This window comes from Macrobrachium nipponense, chromosome 29, assembly GCF_015104395.2.
Source record: "Macrobrachium nipponense isolate FS-2020 chromosome 29, ASM1510439v2, whole genome shotgun sequence".
Lineage (NCBI taxonomy): Eukaryota > Metazoa > Arthropoda > Malacostraca > Decapoda > Palaemonidae > Macrobrachium > Macrobrachium nipponense.
Window position 1 is genome coordinate 3,629,121 of NC_061092.1, and position 20,388 is coordinate 3,649,508.

The 20,388-nt window shown below is 35.9% G+C and overlaps 1 protein-coding gene across 1 annotated transcript; it reads left to right on the forward strand.

The window, feature by feature from the left end:
• Positions 1-269: 269 nt before the first annotated feature.
• On the forward strand, positions 270-18,682 carry LOC135206047 (trophoblast glycoprotein-like). Its single transcript, XM_064237238.1, has 7 exons — positions 270-413; positions 5,295-5,503; positions 6,255-6,399; positions 10,642-10,832; positions 11,382-11,570; positions 12,736-12,964; positions 16,308-18,682. The coding sequence occupies exons 1-7, from the start codon at positions 411-413 to the stop codon at positions 16,608-16,610; spliced, it is 1,269 nt and encodes a 422-aa protein (XP_064093308.1). The 5' UTR covers positions 270-410; the 3' UTR covers positions 16,611-18,682.
• The last annotated feature ends 1,706 nt before the right edge of the window (positions 18,683-20,388 follow it).

Below are 20,388 nucleotides of genomic sequence, written 5' to 3' on the forward strand. Positions count from 1 at the left end.
TCTCATATTACAACAATCTGGTTTTACCGTCGTCCTCGCGGTGATTAAATTCTCAGTGCTCTACTTTAGCTCTATATAATACGTAATATTTAAACCTATTCAACCCGATTTAGACCAATTGAAATTCGACATTAACACAGGCTTCACGCGTCATCATAATAGCGAGTGGAATAACATTTTTGCCAGTCAATTTTCATAGTTTCGTAATGTTACAATGTTACACATTTCTGAAATTTCAACTTTCATGGTGGCACTCCATTTTCTAAAGCCGCATAGAAAACGGGTGACCCCATACAGTCTCTCAGGTACCACTACTACCTAACAGAAGGGCTTCAGTATACCATCCAGAGTGCGTGGGGTGGGACAATACGATAATCGCATTTCTACACCGCTGCCGTACATGGGACGATATGGTGAGCATTCGTTATACTTCTTTATAAATTGAGAGTTTGAGGATAAACGTCACTGGAAACGAGAGAGTTTTGTGTACAATGGGCGTAAACCCAGGTCAATTTTTCCAGGTGAGCCTCGGTTCCAGATTGACTCATCACGAAAAGTCAGGTGTGTTTTGCCTTCCGCTCCTAAAAATTCAGAGCGGGGAAGGACCTTCCCTTCGCATTTAGAACAACTAAGGATCTAAAATTGAACTTAGGTTTTTCCCTCTTCAAAAAAGAAACATCGTATCTAAATCTCCCTTAATGGACGAAGGGCGTGTGTGACAAGGCATCGAAGCCCATACAGGGTATAACAAAAAATATTCTAAGGATTACACTTCTGGAAGATGAAGTTAAAAGTCCTCTAAACAAGTGACAAGAATCCCGGATGTTGATATATTTCATAGTTGTTAACTAATACAGTAACAGTTTCGAAATCCAGTGGCTAACAAAATTTATATCAAGAGAATCACCATCGAAGTTCGGGGAAGAATTGTTTTACCTCATACGTCTCACCTGTTGGCGAAACTTTGTGGGACAACGAAACAATAACCACACGTTAAAGACGATTAACGAGAGACGTTTCACATGAGCAACCATCGTAATGTTAAAGTCATATCGTAGTCTTCGTGTGAAGGTGCCCCCAATGAGTTTTAAATCTCACCTGGCTATCCAGGTGAGGCTAATGAAAAGCATCTTCCGAAGGTCCTTAACGTTTAAAATCCAGACGAAATATTTGTAACATAGAATGAGTTGCCAATTAACATTTTTTTCACTTCTACCATGATATTACCTAAGATATCTCTCATTCTTTCCTTGATACTCACTCTATTTACTTATAATTTTAATCTGGGAACTTGATTTATAAATTCTGACCATTCTTTAGCAGACGCAATGTCTACGATTACGGATAGTCATTGTTAAGGGGCGGTCTTCGGACGGCAACACCTGTTCGTCTGATGGGATGAAGTCACTCCCGTTAGGAGGGAGAAAGACTAAGCCCAAAATATATTCCAGACTTCCTCCGAGGAGATGAGTTCTCAGGGAGTTGAAGCCCACATCCTATGGAAACAAATGATTTCTTTAAAGTTATCCATTACTCGTTCGAAAGATAAAGTTTCATTGCTAATGTCATTTGGGGATTAGTATAAGCCTAGTGCAAATTTATTAGCTAGGCCGTACTTTTAAATACAAATATATTTCGTACGCTAGCCTGATCTGGCTTGCAAGATCAAATCATTACTAAAGTTCGTATTTTAGTGCATATTTATCAATCTGTCGTTCTTTTAACTACAAATACTTTCCTACCCTGGTTTCTCTAAATCGTGACGGTACGGTGACACACGAATGAGTTTCAGTCTATGCTCGCTCACATAATATGAAGTGATCATACACGTAACCTTTAGAGTATTCAAGGACCCACCTTGGGTTACTCCTTGACGAAAACAGCTCGGTCATACGAATACCAAAGGGTGGTATATTTAACCAATACTGGTATTTCATGCGCGTAAAACTGAAATGAACTTATGAGACAGAAATGAACTTATGAGACATGTTTCCTAGAAACTCCTTAAGATCCTAGAAGCACACGCTTACATTGAACACTTAAGTAAACATAAAACATTCCCATGAGTGTCTACACCTTTCAAAGGCACCAGAAAAAGCAACAGCACGAAAATAGCGTTCAGTTCAGAACAGAGGATCTGTTTTCAATAATATTTCAAGAGAGAGAAAGTGTTTAGGTAGCCAGTCTTCCCCAGGACCGACCCCAACCCAGCATTCGGCTGACGATCGGGATTTGGGGTCTAACCGTTTCATTCGCTTCCTTTCTTAAAGGTTGCAGAGAAAGGTTGAAGACAATCCGTTGAAGAAAATGATACGCATGTCATTTAGCGACCACATAGTTCGACATTCTGTGTGTGTGTGTGTGTGTGTTGTGTGTGTTTGTGTGTGTGTGTGTTGTGTGTGTTGTTGTGTGTGAGAGACGAGAGAGAGAGAGAGAGAGAGAGAGATCAGCTAGGTATCTGAAGGCAGTTGCATCCTTACAACTCACTCAGTGACGTTTTTGTTTGCAGTGTTTCGCCATTCAAAAGCACTGTATTTATTATTATTATTATTACCAACATTACATTCCTCTTGTGCCTACGCAAGAGGAATGTAATGTTGGTCATAATAATAATAACTGAGAAACATCACCTAGAACAACAGGAAGATGAAACCTTTGGATCAGCTCCCTATACTGGAAACTTACCCAGCGTTTTTAGGAGACTTGCCCCGAATTGGATATCTTGTGCCATACCATAATGAAATCCTCAGAAATGTTGGCAGTAACAAGAAAAATTACCCAAATTATATCTGGAAGAATTATTGAGCATTAATGAAATTAAATTCTTTAGAAACTTGGATTTCAAGTCAATAGACCCTGAGGGTTTGTTTAATATAAAAAAGGTTAATCTTCTGTATAATAATAATAATAATAATAATAATAATAATAATAATAATAATAAAATAATAATAATAATAATAATAATAATAATAATAAATGTGAGGGCAGAGTTATACTGAAAATAAAACCATTAAAAAAATTTAAAGTATGGCATCAAATGACTTCAATAAACGAATCAATCTGGCATCGTTTTCAATGCTTAATAAAAATCCTGAAACAAAAAAAGCTGACAAGACAAATTTCGTCCGTTTATTCTGGGGTAAAAATATGAAAGTTCCGGTTCACAGAAACTACGAAAATAGACTCGCAATGGTTTCCAGTGTTGAACATCTTGGCAGACTCGTCAACCATTCACAGGAGCGCAGACGCGCCAAGTATGATATCTGGGCGTTACGGTCCTTTTTTGGGAAAATGATTTGCCTCCAGGTCCAGGAAACTGCAGTCTGGAATGGATACCAAGAAAGGCTACAGTCAACCTACTGAACAGTCAGTTCTGAAAGCATTCTACGTGGGCTAGGAACTTACCAAGTTTTCACACACCAAGTTTTCGTAAATAAGTTTTTCCTTTATAAGGAATATGAAATAAGACACTAAACTAACTTTTAATTTTAACACACACAAAAGTAGGACAACTTCAAAAGCCTGGAGATAGACGAACTTAAGGAACTTTATTCATGATGCTGAAAAGGACGACTTTAGGCCAATACTGCGCAGTGCAGTCATTTGTTTCCTACCACCCCTACCTTACACTGAAGAGGGGTATCGTCTACAGTGCGCATTGCGTGGCACACTATAGGTAGCATCAAATATCCCATTATAGGCTTCAGCTACATTTAAAAAAAAATTAATCCTTCCCTTGCAATAGGTTACTTCCCACCTGTCACTTTGTATTGGTCAAATTTCCGTCCCCAGTTCAAGAACACATCTCAGAATACCTTGTGAGTAATTCAAAACCTAAGAATATGAATCTTTAACTGAGTAACTGAAATAGTTATGCCGTAAGTAATTCGAATAACGATAGAGAGTTTTGTTTGTTTGGCGAGTCACTTCATAATCAGCTGAGGCCCGTTAAATTAAAGATGATATAGGGTCAGTCTAAAAAGTCGTGTGTGTGTGTGTGTGTACATGTTGAAATTATATCACAGCCACAATCTTAGCCATAAGCACGTTATCCAGCCAGCTAGACATGACAAAAACATTGTGATAAATTTTCACGCTGCAAACAGAATTATGATGATGCGACTTGCTTGAAGTCATATCGAGCTGATGTTGCAGAGAGAGAGAGAGAGAGAGAGAGAGAGAGAGAGAGAGAGAGAGAGAGAGAGAGAGAGAGAGAGAGAGCGCAAATCGTCAATTCGTGTTGGGAATTCCTCCATCCCATTTCTACTTCGTCTCTCGTCACTCGATACGCGTTTAGTGACAACCACATCCGCTTCGTGCAGTTACGTTAGCATTTGGAGTTGAGATAATAATAAACATTTCTTGTACACCCTTTATATTTTTCTTTATAACACTAGTCAAAATTTCTTCTGTAAGCTTGAACTTGAAACTGAAAACGTATATACCCATGTTGAATGTTTGCATACTGATCAGTTAAAAGAAAAAATATGAGAGTGACTGACTGTTTTCCCTAAGCAAACCTTCCATCAGAGAAATGCTCCTGAGAGAGAGAGAGAGAGAGAGGAGAGAGAAGAGAGAGAGAGAGAGAGAGAGAGAGAGAGAGAGAGAGAATGCTTGCTGAACTAGACCTAACATAAAAATTAAGTTTAAAGGTGCACTAACACATTCCTATCTTGGCATCACATAAGGGGACATAATAAGAAAAAAAATGCTTGGCTGGTAATATAAAATAAATAACTGCAAACGTGAGGAAAGCAGCTAGATTGCTTTTCATAGTCAAATACGAACACGCTCACTCCCGTTTTTAAAAGCAGTTTCTTTCCCTTCACCACTATGCTTTGGAATTAGGTATTCACTTCCTGCTTCTGTTCCCCCTAATTTATAACCTTGCAATCATTTTGCCTCTCCCTCCTCATTATCAACCTAGCATATTTTATATATATATATTTTATTCAATATATATCTATATATATATTATATATATATATATATATATAATATTATATATAATATATTAGGATAAAGTTGCAAGACACAGCGAATGTGTGTGCGTGTGTAGAGGACTTGATGTGCTGATGATGATCCTGAGTAGAATTTGTCTTTTCAGATGACGGGAACATTTTCTTTGCAATGTTCACAGTGATTTCTATGGCTAATGTCTACAGGATGTAGATACCCCACCCTCATTTGAAAGATTACATACATAAAAATGCTAGCATTCATCATGCTAGGCTATTTTCTTCTCACATATGTTGTTATTACCGGCCCTTGGTATAGCTTCTTGTTCATTCCAGGCGATGAAATTCTTGATAATCTCGGTGGCACTGCTTGCCGCCTGTGAAGCCATAATTGACGAGACAGGCTGCCCTGACGCCTTCAAAAAGAGATGCCACTGTGGGATGGCCTTTTCGACCTACGACAACTTCAAAGAAAGGAAGTTTACCGTCAACTGCACAAACACTGGGTTCAGTTCGGCTGATATGCTGACGTATTTGCCTGAGCAGTAAGTTGCATGAAGATGTATTAATGTTTGTGAATTAATTTATGCTGGTTAAGGCATTTTTATGATAGTGTACTATAGACTAATTAATACATCAATTCCTAAAATTTTTAATGATGAAACAAACATATAAATACTAGTGGGTAATTTTAAAATACTTTAATGCTATGTGCTTCTGAAATACAGTTCCTGTACCATAAAAATACAGTATTCTTTGGAAGCTTGAATTTCAAGTCAATGGCCCCTGTGAGCTTGTTCCATATGAATAGGGTTCATTTTCTGAATAATAATAATAATAATAATAATAACAACAATAATAATAATAATAATAATAATAATAATGCTCCTCTACTTATGAACTTTAAGATACGAACAACCAAGATTGTAAATTAAAATTGTACTTTACTGTACGTATTATTATTATAATTTTCTCTATGTATTTAATGCATTTAGGTTCTATATATCATTTGTAATTTATAAAATACTTTACAAAATCCAGCACAGTACTAGTACATAGTATTGCGTTTTAGTATGAAAAAACACTAATAATACTGTATGTATTGGCTCTGAGTATTATACCAAGTTGGACTTACGAACAAAGCAAGATATGAACAGCTGTTCAGAATGTAACTTGTTCGTATGTAAAGGAGCATCTGTAATAGTATAATAATTAATTATGTATCAGTGTATAACAGCAAATCTGGCTGAGATACATATACATAAACCCAATAATTCGTCTGTTATCTTTTTTCAGTACTGAAGTGCTAATCTTCACTGGAAATACAATTGAAACACTGCCAGCTAATATCTTGGATAACTTCAAGGAGTATGAGAATCTAGAAACAATAGATATGTCCAACAATGATATTCGTTTCATTCAAGGAAAGACATTTCATAAGGTTAGTGTAGCATTTTTTTTTATAAAAATTTTGATATGTATCTTGAACACTCAAAATTTAATGAGAACAAAACATACATGATTATATACATTACCCTATATATGTATATATATTTTTTGCATTCACATAAAAAATTAAGAGCCAATTCTGAGGATAGCAAATTCAATATATCAGTCAAGGTTCAACTGTGAGCTGTCAATATCCAGATTTTTAAGACATCATGAAGTAACAACTGTAGATATGAAAAAAATATGGATTTGGTATATTGTACTTGTTCTACTATAAAAAATAAAAATCATACTAGGCAGAGCCCCAGAAATGGTCTTTCTTGGTCAAGATATAACTGAATATTCAGGATGTGACAATCTTAGGTCTGAGAAACACGCTATAAACATGCTCTTTAAGAAATTAGAAAAAAGTTGACATGTAGGATGACAAAATAAACACTAAACTTGGAAAAAACAGAAATTAATTCATAATACACGTACTTCAAAATGTGATGCCCTATGTCATCTACATGTGGGAGAACTTTCAACGAAAGTATGCTTAGGACTGACAGTGATTAAGCAAAATATACAGGCAGTCCCCGGGTTACGACGGGGGTTCCGTTCTTGAGACGCGTCGTAAGCCGAAAATCGTCGTAAGCCGGAACATCGTCAAAAATCCTAAGAAAACCTTACTTTTAATGCTTTGGGTGCATTGAAAAGTATGTAAACTGCATTCTTATGGCATTTTTCATCAAAAGAACCTTCAAATATTGATTATTTTGCATTTTTGGTGTTATATTTCCTCTGCCAGATAAGCGTTGTAGGCGTCGTAACCCTGGAAATAAGGTCTGATGAATATAATTGAAAAGCGTCGTAACCTCGGAACGTCGTAAGCCGAGACTGTCGTAACCTGGGGACTGCCTGTATAGCACTAACCTCCATTTAGTTTCCTTTTGTAGTAGTGTGGCCAGCAGTGCTCTTTCAAACCTGCCAAAGAGATGAAGTTCACATTAACAATCATATATATATCATGTTTATGTGAATATCAGTGCCATCTTACAGAATAAAATACAGTTGTTACTCAAGATACAAAATTAATCCGTTCCGAGGCGGCCTTCGTATCATGAGTTTTTTGTATCTTGAACCGCATTTGACATGTAAAATGGCTAATCCGTTCCAAGCCCTCCAAAAACACCCCAGTAAATTTCATAATAAAGCTAAATTGACCTATAAACAATGAAATACTACAACAATTTGGACCATTCAGTACCTAACTTAATACGTACTAGTAGTACTAATATGTACATACCTGTAAATAAAGTGTATTAGTGTACATGGTATACAAGAAATACTGTACGTACATATGTACATATGTAGTAAAATGTGGAAGCTTACCTTTCGAGTGAGGCTATCTCCGAAAGTGGCGACAGAGGTGGAGGACAAATGGCAGAAAACTTCTTATAGTACGTACACTTAACTTTACGAAACACATAAAAAAATGTCAGGAAAACATAAACTAAACTTTACGAAACACATTAACAAAACTGTAACACTTAACTTTACAAAAAACTTAAAATTACAATTTTTTTTTTTTTTTTTTACTAAATTTCAATTTCCTCACCACTTTCAATTCTGTTTTTTCGTTGTATCACTTGGTTCTTGCTTTTTGCTTACTCCTACTAAAAGCTTCTTTAAAAAATAACTATCCAAGGAAGATTGCTTCTGCCTGCTTTTGACAATGTTCCTGAAACAACTCGGGCAAGCGTCATCGAACTGTGCAAGCATATGACCTGTGTAAGCCTTTTTGGGGTGTCTCTTTTCTACAAATGATTGCACCTTATGAAAAGCAGCTAGAGCATCCTTAATTTCTGCCGTTGTCATAGCGTCGTCCTCCTCCTCGCCGCTGCTAGAGAACTCTTCTTGAACGACGTTATGTTGCATGGCCTCCAACTCCTTCAGGTCATCCGTCGTAAGCTCCTCTTGGTGCTCCTCGAGAAGGTCATTGATGTCGTCCTCATCAACGACCAGCCCCATGGACTTGCCGAGTGCAACAATCTCGTCAAGATCTGGTTGCGAAACAGTTTCAGGATCGTCAACTGTTCCTGAATCTGCAGCACCAGCTTTGCCCACGTCGAATCCCTCAAGTCTCGGGTGGATACGGCATCAGGCCAGAGTTTCCTCCACGAAGAATTCAAGGTTCGCCTTGAAACCTCCTGCCAAGCTTGGTCGATGAGTCGGATACGTATCACATGCAAGGTGACGTTTGTGGTATCGGTGATGTCAAAACATCTCTTTAAAAGATGTTTCATCTACAGCTTCTTGAAGTTCGATATCACTTGCTGGTCCATGGGCTGGAGGAGAGGGGTGGTGTTAGGCGGAAGATAAAGAACCTTGATAAACGAATACTCCGCTAGGATATCTTCCTCGAGGCCAGGAGGGTGAGCAGGGGCATTATCCAACACCAGCAGATATTTCAGAGGGAGGCGCTTCTCTTCCAAGAATTTTTTCACTGTCAGGCCGAAACACAGATTTACCCACTCGGTGAACAAAAGTCTCGTTATCCAGGCTTTCGCATTAGCCCTCCACATCACTGGAAGCCTCTCCTTAAGCACTTTGTGGGCCTTGAGGCTTGAGGAGTATGCGAATGATACACAAGTAGGGGCTTCACCTTGCAATCCCCACTGGCGTTGGAACAAAGTGCGAGCGTAAGCCTGTCTTTCATAGGCTTATGCCCGGGTAACTTCTTCTCTTCCTGCGTGATGTACGTCCGATGAGGCCTTTTTTTCCAAAAAAGGCCAGTTTCATCACAGTTGAAGACTTGCTGAGAACTGTAGCCTTCGTTGAGCGTCATCTCGTCGAATGTCTTAATAAAGGCTTCGGCCGCTTTCATGTCCGAGCTGGCCGCCTCCCCATGCCGCACCACCGAATGGATGCCAGTCCGTTTAAGGAATTTTTCGAACCACCCATGAGAAGCCTTGAACTCTGGGGTTGGCGTCGATGTCCCTTCTCCTCCGTCGTCTTTGGTCTGGGCAATCAAATTGCTGAAAATAGCGCTGGCCTTGTGGCAGATTGCTGTCTCTGTTGTCGTATCACCAGCAATTTCTTTGTCTTTTATCCAGACAAGAAGCAGCCTTTGCATCTCATCGTGCACGTGGCTCCTCTTGCTGGACAAAATAGTCACGCCCTTGGAAGGTGTAGCTGCTTTGATGACATCCTTCTGCTTAAGGATGGTGCCTATTGTCGATGGATTTCGGCCGCATTCCTTGGCGATCACACTCAATCGCATACCAGCTTCATATTTTTTAATGATTTCCATCTTTGTCTCCAAAGAAAGAATCCTCTTCTTTCCTACTTCAACTTTCTTGGGACCCATGACTACGTATATACTGTACGTAATTAAGTTATGTAGTACATATACGTATGAAGCAAAGTTTTCACACAACACGATAAAGTAGTACTACAACGAAATCACTGACAAATTTATGTTAATAAACAAAATCGTATAGAACGAACGAATTCCGCGTGCTTACGATACCGATGATGCCGCAAAGTGGCCAAAGAAGCATGCCACTACGTAGATGCACGATGGGAGAGATGCTGACCAATCGGAGAGCAGGATCTTATGGCAGTGACTAGCATTAGGAACCAATGGGAGAGTGGGAGGATGTTGGCGAGTCTACTCAGTTGGCGGCGCACGAGTTTTAAAATTGTTATCGGTGGTCCGGGCGAATCTCGGACTTTACAGCAACAACCTTTTGTATCTTGAACAATTTTCGTATGTAGAGCCACAAAAATCTTCGTATTTGCTTTCGTATCTCGAGTTTTTCGTAAGTTGAGCCTTTCGTATCTCGAGGTACCACTGTAATTATGTATTCAAAGCCTTTTCAGATAAGCATTCTAGTATGTATACTACTGTAGTATATGGCTTCCTCTAGAATATGACACATAAAAAATAAACTATACTTTAGCAAATAACAATACACAGTATGTAGTATAATATGGCAAATCTGTTAGGCAACAATATGACAAATTTTTAGTAAATTTATATTTTTCATAGCTAACAAACCAATGGTCTCTTCTAGTGCCAGCTAGAAACAGGTAAAAATCATCTAAAATTGTAAATCTCTCTTCAGACTTGTCCCCCTGTACTCTACATTCTAATCATGTTTTTCAAAAAGCCAGTTTCTTTTTTGTTACTACATTGTATACATATAATACTGTTAACTGAAGTCTTATGATACATTTGTATTTCCAGGTGTACAATGTGAGGACATTAATTCTAAACCACAATGACATCGACATAACCGAAGACAAGGCAAGGCCCAGGATCTTCAGCAACTTTGAAAACCTTGAGCGGCTACATCTGACAAATGCCTTTACTGAAAAAGTCAATGCTTCTCTGTACTTGCAGAACCTTGAAGACGTTTTTTACGAGAGCGACTTAGAGTAAGTAGCGTGAATTATCTTTTCTTTCTGTAGAGTATTGTGCATTATGCATTAGTACTGTTTTACTGAAATATGACTACAGATGCTTTCAAGTCGACGTTTACGTTGAAAAGTTTGCATTTTAAACACAGGTGTTTATCCTCTAATTTCATGAAGCTGAATTTCAATGTAATTATGTCAATGCTTTTCTATTATATTTCCTATTAAATTACAATACATCAATAATTAAGAGTGGAGTCCTAACAGTGATGTATTAAGAGACAGTTTTCGTTTTACAGTGCGCAGTATACGTCCTCAGCTTAGTATATTTATGGTAGGCCTAAATAAACCCTAAAACCTATCTGATCTTATATATGTTTTTATTTTTAAAATCATTTTCAATCCTCATTAAAAAGCTTATTAAAATCTATTATAGTGTCTGCATATAGTACTCTCCTCGTTCTGATAAAATAGTTAAAATCATGGAAGTGCTTTTTCTAATTTTTTTTTTTTTAAACTTTGCTTTTCACTACTCTCTCTCTCTATTAATTTACTTTTATATTTCTTTAGGTGTCTGAAAGTTCTACATCTTGAACAGAATGAGATTCGGTCCATTGGCAATAACGAGAAAGTTTTCTGTCAGCTGCCAGACTTAGAACAATTGCTTCTGGGTGACAACAGGCTGCAAGACCTAGATTTTCGTATTGACTGCCTTCCCAATCTACGTTATATTGATCTTGAAAGGAATATGATTTCAAGGTAAAATAACACACACATATCCTGTATTTATACCAAGTATAAACCACTCCTTACTAGAAACTATATTCATTTAAGTATGTTCTTGATTTTCATGGGAGAAAATTGTTAACTTCTTGAAGGATGCAAGACATCCCTCAAGAGGGGGAATGATTTACTGCCTCACTGCCTTATTTGCTCTCTAATTTCATATCAAACTAGATTCCTTTCCATTCTACTATTTGGTCAATATGATTTTTGCTCAATCACCCCTTTCTGTGAATAAATTTTTTTTTACTACTACCCACAAAATATTTGCTTTTTTTTGTTTACTCTCTGGTTACCTGTATTCAAGTTTGGTTAGCCATGTTAAAGAGTCATCCACTTCTTCTCAATTGCACACACATATGCCTAACCTTTTGCTCTATCTACACATAAATAAACCCTTCCTAAAACTTCTTACCCTTCCCCTGCTCTGGCTTCAATATACTTGAGATAATTATTTACCAACCCAATGGAAACCTTTCCCACAACTAAATACTACTTCAAGTATACTCAGTGATTTCATTACCAAATTGTAGCAGATAAAATGGCAAGCTTAAGCACAGTCAGGTCCTTGAGTAATTTGTTTCAAGCATTCCCGTTGAGGGTGTAACAGAGAATTCATATGTAATGGGAATCTTCATCTTCAAATTCAAATACAAAACCTGAAAAACATTTTTGACATTTTTGAATCTTAAGCTCAGGAGGTGGTACACACTGTCCTAAAGTCCCAGTTACATAAGAGCTTTTTTGTTTCTTGAATCTGGGTTTACTCCCAACTTGTAACTTAATCAGAACATCACATCCATTTTCCCAAACAATTTAACTTCTATCGTCAATATTAATTTTTTTCTTAGTGTTACGTACTTGCTAACTTAGTAATAGTATATTCTGATTAAATTACTGTTCAGAGGTAATGTCTTTGAAAATGTATAAAGTTAGACTAAACCAATCTTACTTACTTCCCCCTAGTTGTCCTTTAAAAGAATTTCCTTACCAGAACTGAAAATCATATAAATTTTAACTGAAATAAAAATATAAGATTTTTGCCATATACCCTTTACGAAGATGAGTTATCATTTGCATGTCTTTCAACTTCATAATGCTAACCTACTTAATCATCTGTTTTTATTGCAAATGAAAAAAGGCTGTCCAAACCAGCTATGTCAAAGTTGGACAACTTCACCAAAAACAAGAACAATTCGAAACTCCAGGTGAAATTGAGTGACAATCCTTTCAACTGTGACTGTCGAGCATCTGACTTCTACCATTGGCTCAAATCAAGCAAATCAAGCAAAGTGGATGTCATAGATTGGGATAAATATGACTGTATTGATGGATATCCGCAGGAGAATGTGGGCCTTAATTTCAGCATGGTAAGAGTTTTCTGCAGTACCTGATTTACTTTTATTTCTTGCACAGCATAAACCTTATATCGGTGACATTTTTTCATTAAATTCATAAAATGAAGTGTTAAGATCTAAGCTTAAAACTCTAAAAGCTGTCATTTTTACAGTCAGACCACAAGTGCCTTTCTTTTCGTAGAAGGGAATGACCAACAGATTATGTTTGGAAACTTTTACCTTAATTGATGAATTTATTACTATATATATTTTGGTGAAGTAATGTATATAAAAATAGTACATTGGTATTGCAATAAAATTTGAATTGTTTTATAGGGAACAAACATTCATGTCAACACAATCATGTTCTATGTTTGGATATTCAGAACTTTTTAAAAAAAATCATAGACAGGGTTTGAAAGATTAAAGACTGAATGTTTCTATATAGTATACACTAATCACAAATAAAGCAAAAATTTTAAATTGTATATTTTCAGCTCTATTACTAATGAAAAAAGAATCAGTACTATTTCTTCAGTAGCATAACTAGAGTACTAATAAATATCTACAGGATTTCTAAGTACATATACTGTATATTTGAGAGTCAAGTCCATGGTGTCAGTCAAATTGTGCAACCATAAATCAAGAAACCTAAAAAATAAGACTTCACTTTCTATGCATTAACTCAGTGTGGTCCTTTTAATGATTTTTCAATTACAAAATTTCTTTAATAAAATTTCTCAACTGTAATGAAACTGTCACCATCTAATCACAATGATATTCCTATTAGTAGGACCTATGTAACATTTTAGTTGGTCGGCTAAATATACAATTCAGTTTATTGAAGTGTTAGCTATTAGCTGGAAAAGATATGATCGTGTATTGCTATCTTTTAAAAAACTCTTCAAAAATTACAAGCTTGGGATTAGTCTTAAACCTTAATCATTATAAATGCGTTTCAATATTTAAAGCTTTTCTTTCCAAAAATAATTTAACCTATAGGCATATTTTCTAAAAAGTTGCTAAATAATTATCGTAACATACCGTATATTTCGGCGTATAAGTCGACCCTTTAGCCCCAAAAAATCATACCAAAATTAGGGGGTCGACTTATCTAACGGTAACAAAAGTGAATCTTTATTATTTTGGCATATCGGTACAGGAATCCAGGCTTTACAGTTGGCTAATAACAATGACAGCCTTGTTGAGGTAACTATGTATGTAAATACCAGTATTAAAAACATTTCACACTGTAATACGACAATAATAATACATTAGAACATCCATTACCTTAAATAAAATGAAACAAATCAAAGTAACTTGAAGAAACCCCAACCGCACAGCAAGTGTAAACATTGCGTAGCTATTTGTAGTACAGTAATTGAGAAGGATGCTTTCACTCTGACAGTTTTGTATTTACCGGGGTATTGTTAAAAAACATTTATGGTATGAAATCTTTATTTATCACTTTAAATAAAATTTAAAAAAATTGTATTTAATAGTAAATATGTATTTAAAATCCTTCAAAATTCATCGTCACTTGAATTAAACAATTCATCAAACAAATTATCATTCACGGTTTCATCATAAGGATCCCAGTTTGAATCTGGTGAGTCAACTGCAGGTTCGTTTTCCCTCAAATGAGCCTGTTTATGCCATAGAAGAACCAATGGTCAAGGAATATTCCAACATAATAATAAAATACCGGCACGTCGTTTTAACAACCCAATCAAAACATTAACTTGAGTGGCAGTTTGTACATACATATACGTAGGCTGTTATGCAGCGTTAGTTAGCGCTTTGTTTGTTTACATTACACTCAAGTAACGTATCTTTCGTTTCGTCATTTCTAATCATATTTGTCGGTATTCATCTTTTATATATTACACAGATTTGTTAATATACCGAGTATATTACCTGTATTTCTTATGGTAAGTAGAGCAACATATGTACCGTAATAACATTCAGGTTATTTTATGATACGTTTTACACTGCTGCTTATTTTGAGCGTACGGTTGGCCTCACATTTTATAGGTCGACTAATATACCCGATATTAGTTAAAATCATACAAATTTACTCAGAATTGGGGGGTCGACTTATCTTCCGGTCGACTTATATGCCGAAATATACCTTGGTACGTTACTTTGTTACCCACAGTTACTTAGTTTGTATTGTCACACCTTCCTTGATAATTTCCCATTACTGACTGTACTAAACCAAGAATTATGATTATATCTCAATATCGCCATTTGCAGTTTGCGTTTTATATGAAGAAACTTGAAAATGGCCAGGTAAGTTGCTGATGAACCTTCAAAAATTCTTTTTGGTAGAATGGTATTTTGTAAACACCCTCTATACGACACATGCATGGTAGTACTTGGATTAGATAGCCAAAAGCAGTGTCCAAGCCCACAGAAACAAGAAAGAGTGCTTAACCCAAAAGAAAATGAGGGATCCATCTCTTAAAGGCCAGAAGACTGCAAGTGTCGGATAAACTGATGCTGAAAGAAGTCCAGCATTTAACAGTGGCAGGAATAATACAGACAAAGGGCAACAGAGCATGAAGTTTACCCATTTCTAAATACTGTAGTATAATAGGAAGTTGTGTCGTGATAGATGTTACATAGCTATCCAATAACAGGGATTCCCTCAAAATAGTTTTTTTTAGAGAGGAGGGTAAATCCCATTGATACTGTAGGCAAGTGTGGTAAGGTGCTGACAAGTTTTGATAGGTATACTAATCATTGAACCAGGTGCTTGAGCACTGCAACTGTTTTCCTAGAACAGATACTATTAAAGTAAAATGCTTTGTCCTAAAAAGGTTGGGAATGACAGATGACCTTCTGCATTTGTGATTAGGCAAAACATGAATATAGTATGCTGGTAGTCACTGAAGTGTAAGATAAAGTCACAGCTGTTTTATATTAGCTTGCTCAAACCAAACTATGTAGTTCAAATATGTGCATGCATCATCATGCTTTTAATGGGTGAGTCCTAATGTATAGTACTGTATATGAATGCATTTCCTAAACCAGCCAGTGCTGTAGTCTGAGTTGACTTCCTTCTTGTGAGGAAGTAGCTTTAGGCTGATTTATGTTTGATTCTCATATTCCAGAAAAATACAGCAAAAATATTGGCAATGATGAACAATTTCTCTGGACTTCATTGCAATGAAAACATGATAAATAGTCCTTGAAGCTAAATTTGATTTTGATAATTCTATTATAGATAAGCAGATTACGTAACACTTTATATTTCTTTACTACTTTTAACAGTTAAGTAACAAGTTGAAGAAGTCAAATTTCAAAATGATTTCAATTCAACACAAAACTTTTATACATAACCATTCTTAACCTCATAAACTTCTATCCAAAGGTGCATGATCTTCGCTGCCCAGAAACAGGGACTTCAAATGTCGTCAAGAAACACGTTCCAGACCCGAGCAGTTCGTACCAATACAGCAAGGAGAGCAGTGAGCACATTGCTCGACACTCATCAGTCACTATTGGAGTTCTGGCTTTTTTCTTGGTGTTTACAACATCAATGCTATTTGCTGTAGCATACTTCCAGAGGCAAAAGGTGAAAGGTATAATTATGCCTTACTGGGATTTTATTACCAGGAAGATTGGATACGTTGGGATCTCAAATGAAGAGGCACCGCAAGAGGTTAATGTATAGATACTTTAAATTGAAAAAGAACCTCTGTTAATATCTTTTTATTTTTGTTTTATAATACATTGTACATATAGCTTTTTTATACTGATGACCACGTCAGAATGAATGGGTTTTGAAGCGATAAACATGTACATAACATATACGTCCAGTGTATGTAAGTGGTAATCCTGCTATAACTGGGTAATATCTATGGTGAGGAAGTTGGTTAAAAAATGTGAATTTAAGCATTTTTTCATTTCGTAGAAAGTAAAATAACTGGGTCAAAATAATTTTTGCACAAAAACATCATGTGTTTAGTGAGAATGAATAAGAATAATTATTTTTTTGTTTTTACTATATGAAAGGTTGTGTACAGTACAGTACAGAAATGCGCTGTACATGTATATATTAAAAATAGACTACAGCTTACACTTAAATATTTTTTTATGGTTATTGATGTCACAGATTATTTTGCTATTTTTACAAAGATAAATAATACACATTCTTTTAAGATTTCTGGTAAATCTAAGGAAAAAAAAAAAAACTAGTTCCGTAGTTTAGCATTACAACTGACTGCTCTTGCTTTCAGCACAGGAATGCTGGACATCAAGTCCACACTTTGTGACACAACTTGACCAGAAAAAGCTTACAGCAGAATATGATTAGACCAACTTACTTGCACAGATAACTTGAGAAACTATTTCATGTGCTCTAAATGCAGAAATGATCGTTGACACTTGTATATCGAACATACTGATGGTGCATGCTACTGTCAGGACATTTAAGCATTACTTAAATACTATTTGGAGTCAGTTTTATAGTACTTATTATGTATCTGTTTCTCTGACAGAACACTCATCTTGTTTCACTTTCTGCTGTGATGAGAGTAGTACCAGCATGTATAGATTTGGTGCTGATTTCAATGCAAAACAGTGTAGTGGTATTTTTTCTTCTTGAATGCTGAGGTAACCCTCCATTTATTTAATATTCCCTTTGAATCTGTCTACAGATCAATTCAGCAGCATGAATATGCTTATGCCATGAAAAAGGGCTAAAGCCACAGCACTGAATGATCATACTAAAAAATACATTCCAAATATAATTATAACTCATCACACATGATGTTTCATACTGAAATGATCTTTTACAGACAGTATGTATAGTGCCATAGTTTTAGACTGCTTTCTAAATACACAACTACTTAATACCATCTATATCACAATATTGCTTTCACAAAATACTTATCTCTAATTTGATTTGAATGGAGGTGTTACTAGTCAAATTAAAATCACATAAAATGCAATAAGTAACTTGGAATTGCTTACGTTTGGGTTCACTAGATACTTTTTTGTGATTCACTGCTAATATGCTTTAAATCACATCTTTATATTGCAATTATTATACAGATTACCTTAAATACTATTGCAGTTTTCAGTCTTTCACCTAGATCTTTGTGCTATTGTTACCTTATTTTTACGGTGAAATGTATTATTTTTTGTAATATACTATCAATAATGCAAAATTATTCCATTTATTCTAAAAAGACTTAGAATACTAATAGATTTTAAGACTCTTTAAACTTACTAGTTACTGGTTACAAAATCGTGTTTGTCACTAAAGATGAGATTTGTGTTGTTAGCATCTTTGTTGTTTGATTAAAGAAGCTTTTGCTTCTACATTCCATTAGATTTAGGATCATTATACCAAATCTACATTACTTTGCACTGGAATTTGTGCATTTGTAATTGTTGACTGATATTTTATTCAGTAGCTCTAAGGAGCAACAGCAGCAGCACAGCCATGTTATAGTATTCCATCTTTGGAGTCACATTAAAGTGAAAAGAAGGTTGTGGCATTTTCTATATAAATAATTAGCATATTTTACAAACTTATAATGATAACTTTTCAGTGGTCAATTTTAAGAATTCAATATCTTTATAATTTTTGTGGTTTCTATTCAAGGATGGAAGCTAACGGTTATAACTTTTAAGTTATTTGTTAAGTTTTGAAGCAGATTTACATATGACAAAACATAATATTAATGAAACTGGGTTGTACGCTTGAAATAATAATAACGTTATTAAACTATAATCAAAGGTTTTTCATTTCTAATACGTAGATATGTACCATATGGGCTAAACCACCAACGCTTGGATGGTCAGTTCCTGCAAACCTAAAATGTAAAAGTAACACTAGTAAACTGAGATGAGATGCATGACTTTATCAGGGCATCGTAAAACTGTAGACTATTCCTGCATCCCTCTAGTTTTGTAACTACGTACTAGTTTAGGTGGAAAATGGGGCCTTTTTCTAGTATGTGTCCATAACTGTTGATATGTGAAAAATATAAGCAAAAGACAGCAAATATCACAAACATATATAAAACATCAGCACAAACAAAATGTGGGAGGTAAATAGTCTACTATGCAGTTTTACCCACGAGATTATTTGCTATACTGTACTACCATTACTAAAGTCGTTTATTCAGACCAGAAGGTCAATCTCAGACTTTCATGCAGTTCAACAGAATTTTGTTAAATGAGAGATGACATTTTAAATGACGCAAAGAACCTTTAGTACCGTCTACAATGAATGGCACCAGGCATTGGGCTACAGGGGGTAGCCCCAACTGGGAGGTATCCTTTAAATGGACCCCCCTTTAGTTACAGGTTAGCCCAAGTTCTCAGATGTTTTAGTTATACAGCCCCCTCTACATACTTTCCAGAAAGTTCCACAGGTCAACTTACAATTGAAGTTAAATAATTACCAAAATAGGATCACCAGCTGTACCTCCAAGACTTCACTGAGGGATGAAGAGCCTTCTGCCAACTGTATAATGTCCTACTTGGATATGAGTAATCAAAACCATAAAATATATACTGGACTTTTGGATGTGTAACACTGAATACAAAAGAAGTAATAAACCTTTGACCTTGGATAGACACAGGTTTAATTTCAATCAACTGAATGTCCAGTCTTGTTTAGAATGATGGCAAACTGCGCTGAAGAAAATCAGCTATCTGTATCTACACTGGAAGTTATTGCCAAAATGGATGGTTCCAAGTTTCACGGGTCAAAATAAGTACCGTTTAATGGAGGATAACAAAGTCAGGCGTGTGCATTTAAAGTGTCATAGTAGTGTATCTTAAAATTGTTTTTATTTGTCTTTAATAAACTAAGTGAATAATGATGCTATCGGTGACCTTAATAAATAACAGCATCAAAGTTATAAGACTTGTGATGCAGGCAATGGGAAGGTATGATGTGGTAAGGTAGAGTAAGGCTAGGTTAGATTAAGCCTTCCTCCTAAAACTTTCAAGCATCCTTCTACTAGGTATCTTCACCTGCAAACTTAAAGTGGTCGTGCTTATTTTCCCTATTCCTTGATCAAGAAGGAAAAACAACACTCAGTCAACACTAGATTATGATGGTTAGATGCACCCAGAGGTACAAAAACCTTAGTAGTAGGTAGTACCTAGTCTGATGGGACCTAATGATGCTGGATGTAGCCCCTATCAGTTGGCTATAGTAGGCTAGTATAGTTTAATCAATCTTTATTTCTCTAGAAATGACCAACAGGAAGTGCGCATACTCCAATAACGTAACTAAAAATAGGGCTACGCTTCTAAATAACATCATGGACATCATTTGGTAGGATGCCAAGAAAAGTACATTCATGACTACCTAAAAGCTCATCATTGTCAGGCCAACATTAGGTAATGCTTTACTCATGGCATACGATAACCTTGGCTTTAAATCCCTCAAGCCCTGCCTAGCTTATACCTATATACTAGGAGTTTCT